This window comes from Corvus kubaryi, unplaced genomic scaffold, assembly GCF_017639235.1.
Source record: "Corvus kubaryi isolate FWS band 111438036 unplaced genomic scaffold, C.kubaryi_AGA036_p1.0 66, whole genome shotgun sequence".
NCBI classification, from domain to species: domain Eukaryota; kingdom Metazoa; phylum Chordata; class Aves; order Passeriformes; family Corvidae; genus Corvus; species Corvus kubaryi.
The window spans coordinates 11,653,396-11,672,066 of NW_024582054.1; the positions used below are offsets into that span (position 1 = coordinate 11,653,396).

Genomic DNA, 18,671 nt, shown 5'->3' on the forward strand with positions numbered 1-18,671 from the left:
GATCCCAAGTCTGGAAAAAAAACCCACATCCATGATGGAGACACTAAGAACAAGAGTTCAGCTGTATAGGAGTACTTCTAAATGGATTGGTGACTTACATGGCCTCTCACAGCTTGATGCAAATACAACTCTCCTGGCAAGTGTGTAACAATACTCCCAGCACCATTTTCTTGCATTAGGGGTTTTTGTACTCATCCTCTACAGGATCTCAGAAAAGTCTGCAGAAAAGTTTTCTCTGGCATACAAGAACCTTGAAGAGCTAGAGTCAAGCCAAATTCACTGGAAATGCTTAGAAGACTGAGGTCTGTCTTCCTGTGTATATCTTGCTGAAAGCTGTTGCTGCTGTCAGACAAGCTTTTAAAAGTCTGAGCTGTTTGAGCTCAGTCTGCTGCTGAGCAGCCTACTGAGAGGAAATGGTTATAATGGTCAATAGATAGCTGTGTGATAGAAGCTGGACAATTAACTCTTAGCACACACAAATAGTTACGGCTTTATTTGTTAACTCTCTACCTTTCCACAGGCCTTTCAATATTAATGTGCTAAATGTATTAAACCTAAGTTGCAAATGCTAATTTTTCTGGGAGGTGAAAGATTAGGTTTAATATGACTATACAGCTGCTAAAATCACAGTAGAGGCAAAGGAAAGCAAGTTGGTTAGTTGATGGTTTAATGCTCTTGAGGAGCTGTTACTCTATTCCAACCAGTCCTTTACTAAACAGAATGTCCCAAGTATTGGGACTTGGGGGTAAAAAATATCTGGGGGTAAAAAATATTTATGTACCCTAACATTAGTTTGTTTCTTTGCAACTTTAAGTGATGTATGTTTGTTGCAATCCCTTAAGCAGGTATTCAGCCCAGTACTGTCTAAAATAATACTCTAACCTTTCCTTCCCATGTTTCTGTAATTATACATTGTATGTCAGCCCTTTTCACAAGGGAGCATTTTCTGCCTTATGCTAGTATAATTTTAAGTCTGATGTGTCTGTACTTTCCCTGGGCTTTTGTCTTGTGCTCTGGATAATGCTTTGGTAATATGACTAAGAAAGTGTCTAAGAGCCCATATGTGCTATAGAGTGTAATGTGTTGGAAACTATTCTTAATGATGTAGGATTGAAAGATGGCTCTTGCTGTCATGTTACAGCCATTGGTTAGATCCCCCAAAAATTAAAACGACTCCCTTCTCAGTCCCATAAAAAGAAGGTTTCCAATACTTCCCCCTCCAGCTGTTTTCACCAGCAGTTGGCATTTACTAATGCACATTTTGCCGGGGTTAGCCCTCCTTCTCTGTTCAGGCCGGGCCATTCCCTACAGCACGGAGGCCTCAGCACAGACTGGAGACAGAAGGGCTCTTCCCATGAGCAGCGGAGCAAACCTCTCACCTGGCAAACACTTCTCCTACCCTTCTGGGCATGCATGTTATTTTCTCGCCCAGCCGCAGCCCAGGGGCCAGGGCACCCTTGGTGTGCATTTCTTTATTGTTCAAGGGTTCGTTACTTACAAAGGGCTGAGTTGCCTGAGCCAACACCCAATCCTGGAAAGCTGAGCAAGGATGGTCCTGGACGAGCAAGACCCCTAACCACTGTCAAGGAACTCCATCTACTTCTTAAACTATTGTTCTTTTGCAAGGTTTCACACTGTTTTGGGAAGATGATGTGTGTGTTGCCCCAGAACTTGTACTTTTCCCTCCGTGCCGCGGGGGTATGCTTCAGCCTCTGTGGAGGTGCGTGCGGCTGTCCCTGGCAGCCCGGCTGCTTCTGGCCTCTCCCCTGCCTCCCTCCCGGCTCCAGTTAATGCCGGGCTACGGGGAGAAGCGAAATGACCGAGGTCAGTGTGCCGAGTACCCCAGTCTCCGCCGGGCGCGTTCCGGCTCCTGTGCGCGGCCAGCCCCGGCGGGCCGCAAGCACCGCCCCGGCGGGCGGTGCGAGGGACGGTGCCGCCCGGCCGCTCTCGCCTCCCCGGGCCGCGGCGGGCCCGCTGCCGCCCTCCCCCGGCGCCGCGGCGGGCGGGAGGATGGAACAGGGGCTGTCCGCCATCACCCTCTACTGCGCGCCCGCCGCCGGCGCCATGGAGCCCGAGCAGGTGAGCGGGGCCGGCGGGCGGCACTCCCGGTCGCTCCGGGCGGGCGCTGGGGCCCGGGCGCAGCCGCTTCCGGAGGGGGGCGAGGCCGCGGCGGGTCCGGCCGAGGGGTGGGTGGTGGCCGCGGCCTGACCTCCCGGGGGTGTGCGGGGGTGGTGGGAGCCCCCGGTTCCCCGCTGTGGTGGTGGGGTGCAGTGGCCCGGCCGCGGGAGACGAGGTCTGTCTGTCAGCCAGTCTGCCCTTCCATCCAGCGCGCTGTAATTACAGTCAGCGCGGCGGGCACGCGTGTCTCCGGTGTCTCCTGCTCGTCGGCGGACAATGCCTCAGACAAACGAGCCTGATGAATATTAAAGTGAGACAGGTTTCCACTTCCCTCCGCGCTGTCAAGTTGGCGAAGGCGTGGGAGGTGTTCAGGGACAGCAGCTCTTAATTACACTGCAGCCCGGGCAGCTCGCCTGTCACTGCCGCGGCCGCTCCTCGCACCGGCCTCGGCTTCGCCCTGGGTGTTGCAGGCGCTGCCGCTGCCCCTTCACCGGTTATGGTGCCTTTCCGAGGCTTGTTGGGAGGGTGTCTTTTCTAATAGTCGTCCTCCGGGTCTGTCATCTCGTTGTCTTTTGTTTCAGAAAGACTCAATGCTGTTTAATTTCAGTTGAAACAGAAGGGTAGAAAGTCAAACAAGCAATACGAAAAAACCCGAACCACCCAAGCCTAAACAACCCCCCGCCCACCAACCCTAGCCAAAAAAAAATTATCAAAAAAACCAGTAAAACAGTCAAGATAGCAGGGTAGAAATATTTTTCAATAGCTATTACCAGCATTCTAGTGACTAGCAGTACCACGTCAGTAGACCTGTGCATATTGAATTACTCATCTTCCTCAGGGAGAGTGGACTTCACACACTTTATAGCTTTGGTTCATAAGCTCTCACAAGGTTAAAGGATGCCAAAGTGCCTGATATCCCTATTACTTTTTGCTTTTCTTCTTTGTCTTCCTGCATGAAACTTTATGTTATTGCATCACCTAATATTGCTTGTGTCAGCTCTCCCTGCAGGTGTCCAGGCACACCTTATCCTTAATTGTAGTTTATTTATTTAGGCATTTTATATGTGAATTAAAATTCTGTTGTGCTGGGTATTGTATCAACACTGTCAAAAGATGCCCTGCTCTCTCTTTGTTTCTGGACAAACGGTGAGATAGAGTGAGTATAAAGAGGGTAAACATGAACATGAGTTTCAGATCCTGACTGCCTGACAGACAAGGTTTGTATGTGTGCCATAAAGCCAAGAAAAATCCCAAGAGGGCATTTAAAAGAAACAGGAAGTCGCTTTACAGTGTTTACCGAGTGCCTTAAGAGTGTTAGCTGGTGTGCCAGAAGCACAAGAGTGACCAGCCTTGGTGTCTAATAGTTGCCAGAATAGAAGCCAAAGTAAATACTTCTGTGACGTGGGGACAAATGCTGAGTCTTTCAAGACCATATAATATGCTAGAGAAGGAGGAGCCTGTGGAAAAAAAATGAGGTCAGAAACCTGACTAAAGCCATGCACTAGAAGAAAGATCTTTTTAAAAAAACTTCCTAAATTGGAAAAGAAGATCAAATTTGTTAAGGAAGATCAAAAGTATAAATTTTCAAACAAGAAATACTGTAACATTTGAGCTATAAAGTGAATCTAGCTGATAGCTCTAGACTAGATCTCCATTACCACAGTTTTGGACAGATAAAATTTATTGGTGCTGAACTTCCTGGTCGTACCTGGGAGAGCTGGCTTTTATTGGTGCTGAGCAGGTAAAACTTAAAAGGCCAGTGTTGACTAAAACCCACACTCAGGTTTGTTGACTAGGTAATAACCAAAACAACAGCTGATACTTTATTTTATTTGTTAATGTAAGACTAAGGGAACCAGATTCACTGTTCCTTGGTGAATCCTTACTGTCTTGAAGTACTGCATTTGTCTGAAATGTTGTAGCAGTACCAGCTGTGAAGCTGCTTACTGTAGGTTGTGTGAGTGTGGGATGGGTGTGCAGGGAACTAAAGCTTGCTTTTTAAACTTGAAATATTAAACAACATTTTTAAAAAGTTAAAATATTTTAAGCATTTGCACTAAATGAGCCTAAATCAGGTAAAGAGACTGTGCTTTTAAAGGAACTCTAAGGAGGGGCTCACATTGCTTGCTGTTATTAATCACAGTGATATTTATGATGTAGTGTTTGCAAGAAACAGTGCTCTTCAGTACTGTGACTAAATATAAAAACAGTCATTGTACGATGCCAATAAAGGAGTGTGGAATGTTCATAAAAAGCTGATTCCGTGGTGCTTTTTGCACAAAAAGATAGAGAACCCCGTCACGGGAAGTGGCACCTGCTTTTATAATGCCAGCAAGGAGTGCTCCCTGTGCTCAGGTTGCTTCAGTGTTTTCAGCATTTGTGTTTCGTGTCTTGCTCTGTTCCCAAGACTGATAGCAGAGAGATTGCACTGGGCCCCAGACAGTCAGTTTTGTCTTTCTACATGAAAATGTGATTCTGCATGAAAATACAATCCTGTTTCAGCTGAATTACCCCACTGAAAACTTGCTGCTGGATTCTGCTCTGCTCCTCCAGGAAAAAGCCTGAAATGTGCCACCATGGCTTGAGAAATGCTGGGGGAAGCTGAGATGACTTGCAGTTTTGAGAAGCGGTGGTACAGGGCTCGGAGAGATGATGAATGAGTGCGCTCCCTCTCCACACTAGAGCTCAGCACGTGATCTTTACCTTCCCTCCCTCTTCTCTCTGGGCATGAGAAGAGTCTGTGGCTGGAATGAAGGAAGCTGTTCTGCTCCCCGTGATCCCCTGCTGCCCCTCTCTCCCATGCCCACAGTCTTTCCCAGCTAACCAAGCCTGCTTGCCTTGCAAAGCTGTGTTGTGTAATCTAGTGTGAGAGATGGGGATGGTGATGCTGCACTTGCAGTGATTAAGGGATGTCTTACAACTGTGTGATAAAGCATGTATTTTTATTTATAATTTTGAATTGTGCTCTGTGGAGATCATTAGGTCTGTATAGGGAAGAAGTTGAAAATTGGAATGTGCCCATTTTATGCAACCTGGATTCTGCACACACTATGCATGTCATTCCTTATACAGTTTCAAATTACATGAGCTCGTGCATTTTTAAAAACCTTCATGGTACATTAAAAACATGTGGTTGACATTTCCTAACCTCTGTGGCCTTCTCTACATGACAGAAGTGTTTCCAGCAGTTTTGTGCATTTATTGCAGTAGCCTCTTAAAGCTCTACCAAGATGAAGGCTCTGTTTTGATAGCTGCAATACAAAATCTTACTAAAGTTCTCTGTGGGCAGGAGTGACTAGCCTAAAGATTTATTGACTGGCCTTTGAATTAGAAGTATATATTCATAATGCTTGTGACCCAAAGACTGCATTGTAGCATTCAGCAGCTGGAAGAACACAGCCAGACATTGTACTTCTCACTTTGTATGTTCTTAGCCACAAAACTAAGTGTTGTCCTTTTACCATGGTCCCTTGTACTAGTCATGGTTACTGATGAAAGCCCCCAGGGGCAGATTCCTTGGTGCATCTTTTTAAAGCTTGAGCCTGGCTGCTTAGTTATTCAGTTCTCTTTTGTGCTAGAGGTGTCTGTCTGAACTTGCAAAGAGGTGGCTACAGCCTATGAGCTTCTTGATTAATTTCATTAGATATTAATTCCAAACCCAACAATACTTTTAAATATTAAAATTTATGTGCTTACCAAATTAGTTAATGAAACATGCCCCAACAAGAAACCTTTTTGTTACTTTTAGAGAAGGGATCAGTTTTAACATATCTGCAAACAAGAATGTTTCAGTCTTTTACCTACAGGCAAATGTCTTCTAAATGTCCACTGGATATGATAACCAATCTAAAATACTTTTAAAATCTCATGAAGTTTGTTAAGGGGGAACTTTCCAGTTCCAGAAGCGTGTACTTGAGATAATGATTTTTTTTTTTCCTTTATAGCAACTTTCAAAGGGAGATAGTGGCTTTGAGAATGTGGAGCTGGGTGTCATAGGAAAGAAAAAGAAAATTCCAAGGAGGGTTATTCATTTTGCAAGTGGAGAAACAATGGAAGAATACAGCACAGATGAAGAGGAAGATGAACAAGAGAAAAAAGACCTGTTGCCACCTGTAGATCCTGTAGGTATTTTACTTGATAAATTGCTACTTCTGGTTTACTGGGTAACAACATTTTATACTTAATTTTTTGTGTCATAAATCTGATACAGTCTTTACTATTTTAAATTCTAATAATTGGATTGGCTTAAGGGACTCAGAAATCTTTGAAAAGTATTCTTGGAAAGTTTTGTCCTGGAGTTCTCCTCCACTAAAGTAGCCTTACTAATTAGAAATGGGTTTAATTTCTTCACAGTTCTAGTTTGTCTTCTCCAGCACGTCCCTTTCTAATAATATTTGCCTGGTATCTCCTTGATTTGTACTGTTGTTTTAAAAAAAAATGTTGCAGGGGAGACTTTTTTTTCCTTATATTTGTTGACAGTGGAGAGTTAAACCTGTAGTTTAGGGTTACCATGCCAACAATCCAGATTTTAAAGGACCTGCCTAGTCCCTGTAGGTAATGTTCATCTGTCTTGTAAGCTATTGAGATGTTGCTCAGCCTGTGAATGGAGTTTCCTTTTATTGGTCCAGATTCCAGTGAAGTCTCAACAATTAAAGCTGGTTGTGTGCATTGTAGCTGCTAAAATGCATTTTTCTTTTTGTAAATGATTCTGGATCTATACTTAGAGGTAAAATGAAATATCTAATCTGTTTTATTCTGTTGGCCTGCCTGATGAACTATTTTGCAGTGATAGTGTGATTGCAAAGCTTACAGCTGCATGTGCCAACACCAGCGGCAGCAGCTCCCCACCCTCTGGCAGTCAGTCCCAGAGAAGATCCACATCCTGCTCTTCATCTCTCCACATGCCCAGTCTCATGTTTCTTTTATGACAACCCCAGAAACTGGTGTCCCAACCACCTCTTCTCTTACCCTTGTACAACAATCCTGGCCCCAGTAAGTTGAGTCTGCAGTCCTATGTCCTGCCTGCTGGTGGAGCTCTCTTCTTGGCCCTCTCTGTGCTTGGGTGCCACTGAGGTGGAGACTCCCAAACCGGCTGGATCCTCCCTGATACGCTGGAGTGTGGTCAGGCAGCCAGGAGCCAGGGCTTCATGCAGCAGCTAGTCCTGCCTGGTTGCACACTGAAGGCAGACACTGGTGTAGAGCTGCTTCTTCCCATACTTCAGAGTCCCTGCATGTACAGAAAACAGCACCCTGCTTTCTACTTGACATTGCTGTTGAAGAGACTCCTGCACCATTCTTTCGGAATCCATAATTAAGAAATGTTGTGGTCAAAGCTTTCTATTTACTCTCCAGTAGTAGGCCCTGTATTTATTAATATGTGTATCCATCTTGGGAGAGCTTGGCTTTCTTGAAGGGACTGAAGGGTTTGACTTTCTGGTTATGCTCTTCTGAAGAAGTGGTGAACCATAAGAGGTTTGCTTTGACTGTCAAGCAATACCTCTCTTCCCCTCTGTAAAATGCATTTATTTTGAAGAAGAAAAAAGGTGGATTGAGGACTAAGTTCCAGTGAGACTATGGGAATTTAGCTGGGATTGGGGTTCCTAATGACTCACAGGTTAAGCTGTTGCATTGCGTTTTGCATGGATTGATGGCAGTGCTCTCTTTCTTGGCAGGAAGTTCTTGTATACAACAAAAAATGACATTAGCCTGATAGCAGGTAGGATATTATCAGTATAAAATACACATGAAGTTTATAGTTGGAAAAGAAATGTATTGTAGTCACAAACAATGAGTAAAGTGTTAAGCTGCCTTGCTGGGTACTAGGGTGTTTTTTTCCTCCTTAAGGATCTTCTCAAAGAAATGCAAGAAGTGTGAAACTTACTGACTATTATGGTAATGTTCAGGTATCTTCAGAGTGAGGTCTGTTCCCCACTAGGCAGTCATGTCAGATACCTGTGAATGTCTGAGATTTTTTTTTTCCCAATTATAATGAGCAGGGAACAAGTTGTGTATAATTTTTTGTGCCATTTTCTGACAGTGGAAGAGTTCTGTGGTGGTGCAGTGATGGAAGGCTCACGAGCCTTGGTGTAGGTGTTGTGAGGGCAGAGACATGCTCGCTGCTGTGCAAATGGACACTTATCTAAAGAGCCCTCAAGTATGCACAACAGCCAGAAATGCTGCATGATTGTTCCCCTCCTTTCCTAATACCGATTTCTTTTCTGAATACCAAAAAGTATATTGTATGGTGGAGTTAAGATTGTGTTATTCTCCTTTCATAGTTTATTAAATCCTTAATTTTGAATACACTTTTTAATAAAAGGACCCCCCAAACTACCAGGAGTAGTTTATTGTGGAGCACACTCTACCTTATTATGTATTGCTTTTTACCTCGGACAGAATGAACTTGATTAGAGCAGGGGTTGCCATTAAGTGAGGTTTACTTTATCTCCTGCATGCTTCATGTATCCCAGTTGAGCCAGACAATTGAAGAAATGTTAGTCCAAGCTGAGCTTTGATGTTTTAGCCAACAGCTGCTTTTAAAATGTTTTTATTGTAGGATTTCTATAAAAGCAATTAAATAGTCTGTTTGCTGAGACCAGCATGTCTAAAACTTGTTATCTCAGTTGGGATACAAAAAAGTATGTTGCAAGTAATAGCTGTTTCTGGACCAGTTTATTTTTAGAAAAAGCACATTTAGTATTTTGAATAGAACTTTCAAGAAATTTCAAAGCTGTGCTGTTATTAGCATCCTGGCAGCTTTTGAATGAGTTTAAGGGAAACAAATATTTTGCTGTGTTGTAAAGAAATGTCTTAAGTACCTTGGTTTAATTGTCTTTTAGAGCTAAGCAGGCAATGACAATGTGTTTCTTACTAAGCAAAGTAGTATGTATATATCCTGGTAATACCATAGCCAGAGCACTTGGTGGGGTGGATTCCTATTATTCATAACAAAACAAATTCTCAAAAAGAACTGGGTTTTAAATTTTCTTTGAAACAACTTCTGGTGCTTCTGTAGGTCAGCACTCAGTTCATTAACACTGTTGGACTGGGGTGTCCATTCTATTATGTTTTATATTTTTTAATCCAGAACACATTATTTTTTAGATAGTAGCATTCAGTATTATCTGAGTGTTCTCACATTGAAATTCAAATGCTTTAATAGCATAAATGTATTTTTGATTCTTTTGTCCTAAAATGTAGATATTTGCACTCTATATGTAAATTTGCTTTTGTCTACCAAAACTTTATTTTGTATTAATTAAGAAGATAATCCTTCTGTTTATCCTTGGAGGGACACCTGGTGGTGCAGCACTTTGCTGCATTCACCTATTAAATGAATAGGCAGAAGGTGGAGTGTAAGTCTTCACAGAGGAGCTGTAAGCAACATGACTGTTGGTGTGATAACCTTAGAATTCATCCCGAGAAGACATCTGCAACAAAACTCCAGGAGAGATTTAACTTTATTAACCTTCAATGCTCAGAAAGATTGAAACACAGCCTTGCAGGAAGGTTATCTTGATATCCTGTAGTCACAAGGGCTTTAACTTCAAATAGAAAAAAGTCTTCTCTTGAGGACCGTCCAACTCTGATTTTCTCTAACAATTTGGGGATGAAGGAGAAAAATAGTCACTGACCAAGTAATAACTACTCATAATATGGTAGAAGCTCTTGATGGAGGATGGTATGCGTGTTCCTGATCTTGTTTTCACTGGCTTGTCTTATATGTCACAGTTTTACGTGGTGCATACGCTAAAGAACCTATTATAGCAATGAACAGGCAAGGATTAAACTAATTAAAAATGTATCTTGGCATGGTAATCAATGAAAAAGTATCTATTTGGTGGTGTATATTAACTACTGAATACAGGATTTTGTTTTTCTGAAATCAAGGAAATTATTATTTTTCTCATTTTGCCATTTTCTCTGACAAAAAGAAACCCTACATACCTTGGAAAATTTAAGTGTTATTAGGGCTGAAATCTGCCAAAAATAAATATATATATGGATTGTTTAGGAACATGGTGCACTCAGAAATTCAAGGGAACATGTGTGCTCCCTTTGGCAGCCCCACAGTAGGACACAAAAGCCTGTTCTGTTATTGAACCAGAGGCCTCTTGGTTTTATCAGTGATTGAATCCATTATGTTCATTCCTATTTAAATTAAAATTGTACATTAAGATTTTTTGTAATTTAAAAATCAGTTGTCAAAACCATTGTGTTTTCCATTTTAACAACAAAATAAAGTCAGGGTAGCTGAATAATATAATTAAACATCGTAGAAACGTATACTAAAGAGATGGATTGCAGGAGAAATACAGTAAACCACTGTACTGTGTTTCATACTGTCCCTTGTTCCCAGTCAAGAAATACAGTACTGCTGTGTCCTTGAGTTGATTAAAGACTGAACATTAAGGCTTCTCTGGCTGGCCAAAGGAAGCTGAAATACAGTATCTGGGTATGTGGTTGTGTAGGTCTGTAGGACCTGACGTGGATATGGTTTTCCAGTTTCCAGCTCAGTGCATTAAAGCTACTTCACAGGCAAGGATTAATTTGATTAATTTGTACTGAGCCATTACTTAACAGCCCTCTTCATGTCACTTGAACAGTTCCAGTTTCCCCAGTACCAGTTCTTGCCTCATATCTGCCATTTCTGCTTCCATCTGAGGTGCTCTGGGAAGGCACCCAAATTTACCCTGAGGAGGTAAAGGGGGAATGTGTAGAAAAAGAAGGTGACTCCTTGGATGCGTTCCTTTGTTCCTGGTTGTTCCTGGTGGTTTGCTCTCCGTGTCATCTCCTTTCTCCTGTTGAATTTCTGTGGAGTAGCCTCTCCCATGATTTTATATTGCCTTTTGAGACACTGGAAAGAAAGTTACCTTTTAAATTGAGGGGTCTGGCAAAGCCTTGCTTGTCAGGGATGAGGAAGTGTCTGGTTGGGCTTTGTCAGAAAGCAGAGGTTCCCATGAAGCTGAACTTAGAAGTGCTTCTAATGTACCAAACTGATTTTTAACTGTGCTGGGGGAAGAGTAGAAATAGAACCTCTGTGTCTGCGGAGCCTCAGCTGTTACCCATGTTTGTGTTACCACAAACTCGTTAGAATGTTCTGGGTCTGAGTTTCTTCTGTCACGTTGAAGTTCAGCTTTGTCTTTCCACTCTGAAATGTTATGGGGGTTCTTGTAGCTTCTTTCTTACAGCACACAGCAGGCCCTTGTTTGTCCTGTGCCCTGCATGAATGCTTTTTAACCCTGTCACCTCATCATGAAGGATTGTACAGAGCCCTGTCAGTGCCATTATTTGCACCTGTGGCAACAAGCTTTTCCAGCACTTTTTTTGATTTCTTCAACTGAACAAACTCCTCGTTAGCCTGTCTGCCAACTGAGCACATAATCAATGAGCTGGAGGTGCTTTTGTGTGAGCAGGATAGCAGCTGATTTTGCTTACACTTTTACCTTGGCAGGACATTTTCCATATCCACTGCCAAAAATATATAACATCTGGCTTTTTGTCAGCCTGCCCAACTTGAGTTTCTGGCTTGACAGACAATTTCTTGCTGCAGTGATTTGTAGAGACTATGCTTGGAAAGCACCAAAGTCTGGTAGCTTGTGTACATGCATACTGAGGCCATACCAGCTAGTTTCTGTAGCTGTATTATTTACAATAATATTGGTTGTTCCTGTACAGATATCTATTAAATAAGAAAATAGAAAAAGGTTACTACCAAACAGTTCTTATAGAAGTTATAAATACTTGGGTATGTGAGTAGAGCTAATGTGTTTCACGTAATGAAAGCTGACACTTCTAATTGCTACGTTCCAGAAGAAAGTACTTCTACAGAGATCTTTTCTGGGGGGAAATACGTAACAAAGAGCTTGCTTGAATACAGCAGCCTGTTAACTATAAACATGTTTTGGTTCACTATGAAAGTTGAATTTGCCTTTTCACAAAAATGAAAGCCTACAATTTTTTTCCTCTTTACCTTGGAATCTGCTTTTCCCCTTTTCCTTTTTATTACATGGTTTTGTTTGGGGATTTTTTTAACCGATACAGTTTCTTCCCTTGATGAAAAGCATAGCCTGTGCATGCCCATTATTTTATAATTAATTTAATTCTAAATCTTTAATTTACAATGTGTGTGTGTGTATATATATATATATATATATATATGTATCAGTTTGTCTGGAGGCTGCAGTATTTTTCCTGTAGCTGTGAATACACCACAGTTGTGCAAAGAGCAATTCCCCTTCTTTGTCTTCCTGGCCAGACCTTCCTCAAGAGTCTGTACCCCTCCACAGCAGCACTCAGTCCATTCACCCCATCCCTGGGATCATGACGAGATCCTACCCCTGCAGCTGCACACAGATCTCCAATTCCTCATGTTTATGTTGTGTGCCCTGGTGTGGAGGCTCTTTGGAGACACTTCCTCACTCACATGCAAATGCTTGAGGTGACTCCACTTGAGCCCTGTTTTACTCATCTTGTGTTCCTCGTGGTTCACATCACCCCCGGCGCTTTGCTTGGCAGCATCTCCACTGCTCCCTCAGAGCTGTGGTAACTCTCCTCCTCCCTCGGTTCTCCTGGTTTTGTTTTTCAGGTGCAGTTTCAAGGGATAATTCCTATCTGGTTGTAAATGTTTGAAAGCAGCCTCTTCCTCAGAGGTTTGAAGGTTTGGTTTGATTTTAAACAGTCATTTGCAGTTCAATCATTATTGTAATGAGAGACTACTTTGGTACCTCACTTCTCCTCTTGGCCTGATGGAATTCAGAATGTTGTGGAGAGCTTTTTCTAGTCATGGATTGAGTTGGCTGCTTGTCATTTCCCAAGTCTGGGAGCAGGAAACAAAAAGCAATGAAAGAAATTTTCCCAGAGGTAAACCATGGCTATATTTATATCTTGTGGTGATACTTTTCTTCATTTGTCTGGTCTACACTTATTTTAAAGCAAAAATATTGTAGTAGCTGGAAAACAAGACATTGCAGGTCTTTCTTCTCAAGCTGTTTGAGGTTTTGCATGTGTTATTTTGTGCCATGAACATACAGCTGTACGTATTCATACTACTCTTGTTCCTGCAGACAACACTCACGTGGGGACCCTACTTGTGGTTTCACATGCTGCGAGTTGCCACATCAACCTTATCAGGTACTGCTTTATTTAATTCTTGGGTAAACCAGAAAGGGAATACTGAAGTCACAAAGTGATGTTGACAGACTGTAAATCATCTTTGGGTTCTTCTACTTGCTGTTTTTTCAGAAGTATGAATCAAACTGTACTTAATCTGTGGAGATGTACTCTCTTGCCTTAGGCACTTTTAAAAATTTTTTTTTACTTTCCATCAACAACCCTTGCATGGAAGAATGACTGGAAAATACCCTTTTGATGAGCACTTCTCCCCCTTTTTCTTCGTATGGAGATAGGTTGGTGTTGGCAAGGGAATGTATCAGCTTTCTGTTAGGTTTTGTATGGAACCATTCTGTGTGATGTTACCTGAAAAGAATGCTGGCTGGTGTGACTAAACTGACAGTTTTTCTGAAGACAACTAGAAATTATCCCAAGGACACATCCAGTTGTGTGGCGTACGATGAACTTCTGGGGTTACAAAATAAGCAGGACTATTGTCAAGGGTCTTAAACTCACTGCACAGAAATTTGTATGACTCATGGACCTCTTAGAATTTTGCCAAGTTTTAAAAATGCTTGTCATAGTCTGTGTTCTTTCCAAGGTGTAAAGTATCTTTACTGGCTTTTTTTCCGCAAATATTACGGAGTTTTGAATATTTTAAAATTTTCTGGCAGTCTGTTGTATTAGTTAACCTATCTTTATTTTTAGAAACACTTTTTCTCTAATGTGCAGTGTAATTAAATTCCTTGACTCATCTGTTCTTCATACGCAAGGGTAGGTAATGCTGTCCTTTTTTCAGAAGTCCTTTATGAATTTGAAGGTCAGTGCTTTCTTCTTCGCCCTTCATTTTTGGCTCTTACATTTGTAATTTGAACTGGTCTTTTGCCCAATGCTTGGGATGCCGGGATATCTGTAAAATTAGTTATTGTGAATGTTCATTGAAGTAGTCAGTTGCTAACTATTAACTTTTTTTCCCTGAAGATGACTAACTCATTTGCTTCCTTGGGGCAGATTTACAATTTGAAGTGCAGTATATTTGACTTCTTGATTGCCTTTACTCAACCAGTGCTGTAGCCATCACCATGGTAAAGAAACTGAATGACACAAACTTCCCCCTGTTCCATACTTTTGACTGTGCCCTACCTGTTTTAGCAAAGTAGCACTGAATGTAGCCTACAGCTTGAAAATTGAGGCAGCTGAAACATAAATATTTTATTAATCCATTAGTACGCAACACAGAACATTGTTAAAAGTGACTTGAAGTATGCTTGTATCAATAAATACTGTCTAGTTTGCTAGTACCACTAGACTGAACTGCCAGTACAGCTGGTACCCATGTACTTTTGTCTAACCTTAATTTTCAGTTGAACTTCAGCTCAACGCTTACCCTTTAACTGATTCCTAGCAAAACAAACTTAGATCCAAAGCTGAAACGAGCAGAATTCAAACACTACCACCATATATATTTTCACTGAATTTCATATCCTTCTCCTTTTGTTCATTCTTTATCCTAAAGAACAATTATTAGTATATTCAGCTAATAATTACCTATAAGGAGATTAACCTCACAGATTTTTGTTTTATTTTGTGAGTGAAGTAGGACTACAGAAAACCATTCAGGAAAGATGGTGATAATTTTTATAATAAAACTGTTTTTAAGAATTTTCTTCTAGATCCTAATCATATGTAAACCTCTCTTTATTTTTCAGTGTGTGATTTCCTGGGAGAAAAGATTGCATCTGTTCTGGGGATAAGCACACCAAAATATCAATATGCCATTGATGAGTATTACAGAATGAAGAAAGAGGTATGTGTGAGAGATAGGGTTCTTGCACTCCCTTTTCTCCCAACTTTTCTTTCCTGGTATTCTAAAAAATAAAATTTTTATTCTAGCATTAAAATGAAGCTTTAGATCCTCAATTTCAGCTTGTCTCCAGTTTTCATTGGATGCATGATTAACAATTTTTTATCCATCAGCCTTTTCTCTCCAGCTCATCAGTCTTAGAAATGGGTGGGTCCTGACCTCTGCTCTGTTTCTCTTGTACAATTCATTTTCAAGTCAACACTGTGACAAAGTTGGATGGACAGGGGCTGAACACTGTAGAGGTGGCTGCTAGCAATACACTTTCCAGCTGTAAAACTTGTTCAACACAGTGTCATGGGTAAATTGAACACAAGGTTACCATTTGTTCTAAAGCATAACTGGACAACACTGATAGGTAGCCAGTGCTTTCGGCAAAAAAAACCCTTAAAAATCTTCAGTTAGAAGAGATGAAAAACATATTTAAAGCTTTATTAGTTATTTTTTTTATTGAGAGCTGAAAAAGCTTTAGAGGAGGCAGACCAATCACTATTGCTGTTAACTAAAACTGCTTATCTAGGTATGTGTCTTTTTTCTGTGTTTAACAAGGTTTAATCCTTCACTTTTGGTGATTTTTTTTTTTCCATAATGGGATTTCTAGAATGTACCTCATCTTACAATCAACTGTGACTGTTTTCTAGTGGAACAAATGTCCTTGCCTTGTAGTAGCAACTGGTATGCTTTTATGGAAAGGCTTCAAGTTAATCTAAGTAAGTGGTAAATAGTAAATAGTAGCATATGAATCTGGTTATCTCTCTTCAGGAGGAAGAGGAGGAACAGGAAAACAAAATGTCAGAAGAAGCAGAAAGACAGCATCAGGAACAGCAGAACAAGCCACAAGCTGAAGCTCCTGTCCAGACAGACCAGCCTGGAGCAACAGCATGCTCTTCATTCGTGAATGTAAACTTTGAAAGTGAGGGAGATTGCCCGCCCATTGCAGAAAATAAAGAAGATGTAGTTCCTGTCCCTCCTTAAGTGTAAAGCTCTGTATAATGTAGGAAATAAGAACTGTCAGGTGTCACAATCTGCCTATAAACAGGAAAAATAGGATTATACTTGTTCAGTGAAATACAACTCCTACCATTCTTATTGATCAGGAGAGAGCTAGGTGATGTCTGTTCAGTCTGTCTGCCTAATAAGGCTGAGGCATTCTGCCAAATTGGCACTTCAGTTAAAATGAAAATTGCACTACAAACATTTGGTCTGAAATTGAATGTGTGAGCTAAGTTCTGTGTAAAGCAAGTAGAAATGTCTTTTCTTTGAATTGCTGTGTCTCTCAACACTTGTGGATTGCAGAGGCAGTGCTGTTTCCTACTTCTAAAAACCTGATTTGCACATTGTTTGCAACTCGGCTCTCTATGAATAGATTAATAGGAATTAATATCCTGTAACTCAAAAGTAATTATAATAGAGTCTTATTTCCCCTATTTATTGTCACTGTTGTATGCATGTATTTTTTTCTGTTGTTAACACAAGAGAAAAATGTTAGATTTAATGTTAATTAGATTTAAGGGTCCACTGACTTTTTTAAGTAAAGAAATTCCAACTTTCCAGGAGGCTATAAGCACCCTTAAGAACTTAGGACAAGTACCACCACTCTTGGAGGCTAATAGTGCTCAGCTGCTCCATGCAGTGCTGTAGCAAAGTTCAGAACTAACATCAGTGTAGGATGTTCTCACTCCTAACCCAAGAATTAAGAGACCCGTGTGCTTAAATGCATGCTCTCAATGGTCCTGGAAAGAAACTAAAGTCTTGCTAAATTATGTTAAGTGCACTGGACACTCTATGTAGTACCAGTCTAGAACTATGAACTCTTCTGGACATCGATTACCCAATTTAGGAAATAAAAGAGAGGTTTACATATGATTAGGATCTAGAAGAAAATTCTTAAAAACAGTTTTATTATAAAAATTATCACCATCTTTCCTGAATGGTTTTCTGTAGTCCTATTTCACTCACAAACATTAGGTTACTGTACTTCAGTAACCTAAACAAACTGTGTCTAATATTAAATTACCAGGAAGGGATGTACCACTGCAGGTGGTTTTCACCCTGTAAGCACAGAATACATAAATAACTAGAAACAACAAAACCAAACTTACCACTCTTTCCTTCTCTTAAATAATGTGTTGTGATACTGCACTTGGAACAACAGAAATTTTTGTCTAAATGAAGTGCAGGTAGCTCCAGAGCAAATAGCAATTAAGGCTCTTTTAGTGCAATGACTGTTGCACCTGTAGCTTGTAAAAGGTGAATGGTTTACTTCGCAACAGTCAGATGTCATTGCCCCAGTCATTTTCTGTGGACAACTGTTGCAGGCAAAGGAGCAGAGAACCTGCACTAGTTAGTTAGCATGTAAAACAGTACTTCTGTCCTTGAGATTTCTAAAAAAAAATTTAAAAACAGTCTTCAGCAAAACTGGGTTGTTGGGTATCATGACGTGTCCCTGGCCTTGCTCCCACTGCCAACTGAGGAGCCTGATGTAACACCACAGGCCAGGTAACTTGGCTCTTAGTTTCTGGAATGGTTACATATTTCAGATGACCCTGTGCCTGAACCAGTGTCCTGTACAGCACAAACTCTTCCTCTTATCTGTCTGTGGCACTCCAGCACCACAGAAAAGCTAAGGAGGAGGATTCAGTCTTCAGCTCTAGGCCATCTATTTAGATACTCCATTCTTTGCCTTTTCTGAATTGTAAGACCGAGGGTGCTGACCACTGTGTAAAATCCCTCAGCCCTGAACATCTGCAAGAGACAGCTTGGTTCAACACCTGGGGAATACACAGAAAACGAGCTTGTTCTCTTATGGAGTTAAGAGTTCTCTTAAGAGTTCTTAGAGCGCCAAAGAAAGAAAACCTCACATAGCTTGAGTAATACCTTGACAGCTGGAGAATACTTTGCTTTTCTTCCAAGAAATTAATGTCAGTTGGTTTTTTTATCTCCTTTCCCTACTATTTCTTGCGTAACAAATGCTCTCACTGCCTTCTTTGTATAAAATACTGTATTACTCACTGTGCCTTAACTTAATCCTTCCTTTTTTGCAAACTGTATGAAAGTGGTTACTTTCATATTGGTTTAATTTTTCTGTAAATGCATTAATTGGTTATTTTATATTTAATATAATTTTTGAACTGGAAGTTGGCTATGGATTTTCCTTTAAAACTGTGTGGTCTTTGAAACTTTATGCCTGTACACAGGTGTGCGTGGCTGTTTACTGTTGTCATCTTTACTAAGTCACACATCGTGGTTGAATATTCAGGCACCAGAATTCAAAATATCATTTTACCCCCACCCCTTCCTTAGACTCTTGTGTAGTACTCTGTGTTCAGCACTACCTCAAACTAATAAATCATGCAGAATTGCAAACATTTCTGGCCTGGAGCTATTGTAATTCTGTCTGAAAGTTGAAACATTTCTATGGCTTTCTTAAGGATTAAGGGACTTTCGCAGCTCTAACTACTGCTGTAGCTCAGTTGTACAATTAAGATAGATTACATAAAATACTTGCACAGGAGGTTAACTTGTTGAAAGCCTCTGTACAGGTGTTTGGATTGTTTGGATTACTTTTAACTAGATCTAA

At 41.0% G+C, this 18,671-nt stretch overlaps 1 protein-coding gene across 1 annotated transcript; it reads left to right on the top strand.

The window, feature by feature from the left end:
* Window positions 1-1,800: 1,800 nt before the first annotated feature.
* FAM177A1 (family with sequence similarity 177 member A1) lies at window positions 1,801-18,459 on the top strand. The gene is made up of 5 exons (XM_042047876.1): window positions 1,801-2,079; window positions 6,063-6,239; window positions 13,185-13,251; window positions 14,940-15,037; window positions 15,854-18,459. Exons 1-5 carry the CDS (start codon window positions 1,816-1,818, stop codon window positions 16,064-16,066), a joined length of 819 nt encoding a protein of 272 aa, XP_041903810.1. The 5' UTR covers window positions 1,801-1,815; the 3' UTR covers window positions 16,067-18,459.
* Window positions 18,460-18,671: the final 212 nt, after the last annotated feature.

What these genes read in the sequence shown, in the direction of transcription:
- FAM177A1 (XM_042047876.1), top strand. Translation starts at nt 1,816, where the DNA reads ATGACCGAGGTCAGTGTGCCGAGTACCCCAGTCTCCGCCGGGCGCGTT. An exon ending in GCGCCATGGAGCCCGAGCAG is followed by an intron (nt 2,080 to 6,062) that starts GTGAGCGGGGCC and finishes TTTCCTTTATAG; the next exon opens with CAACTTTCAAAGGGAGATAG. An exon ending in TGCCACATCAACCTTATCAG is followed by an intron (nt 13,252 to 14,939) that starts GTACTGCTTTAT and finishes TTTATTTTTCAG; the next exon opens with TGTGTGATTTCCTGGGAGAA.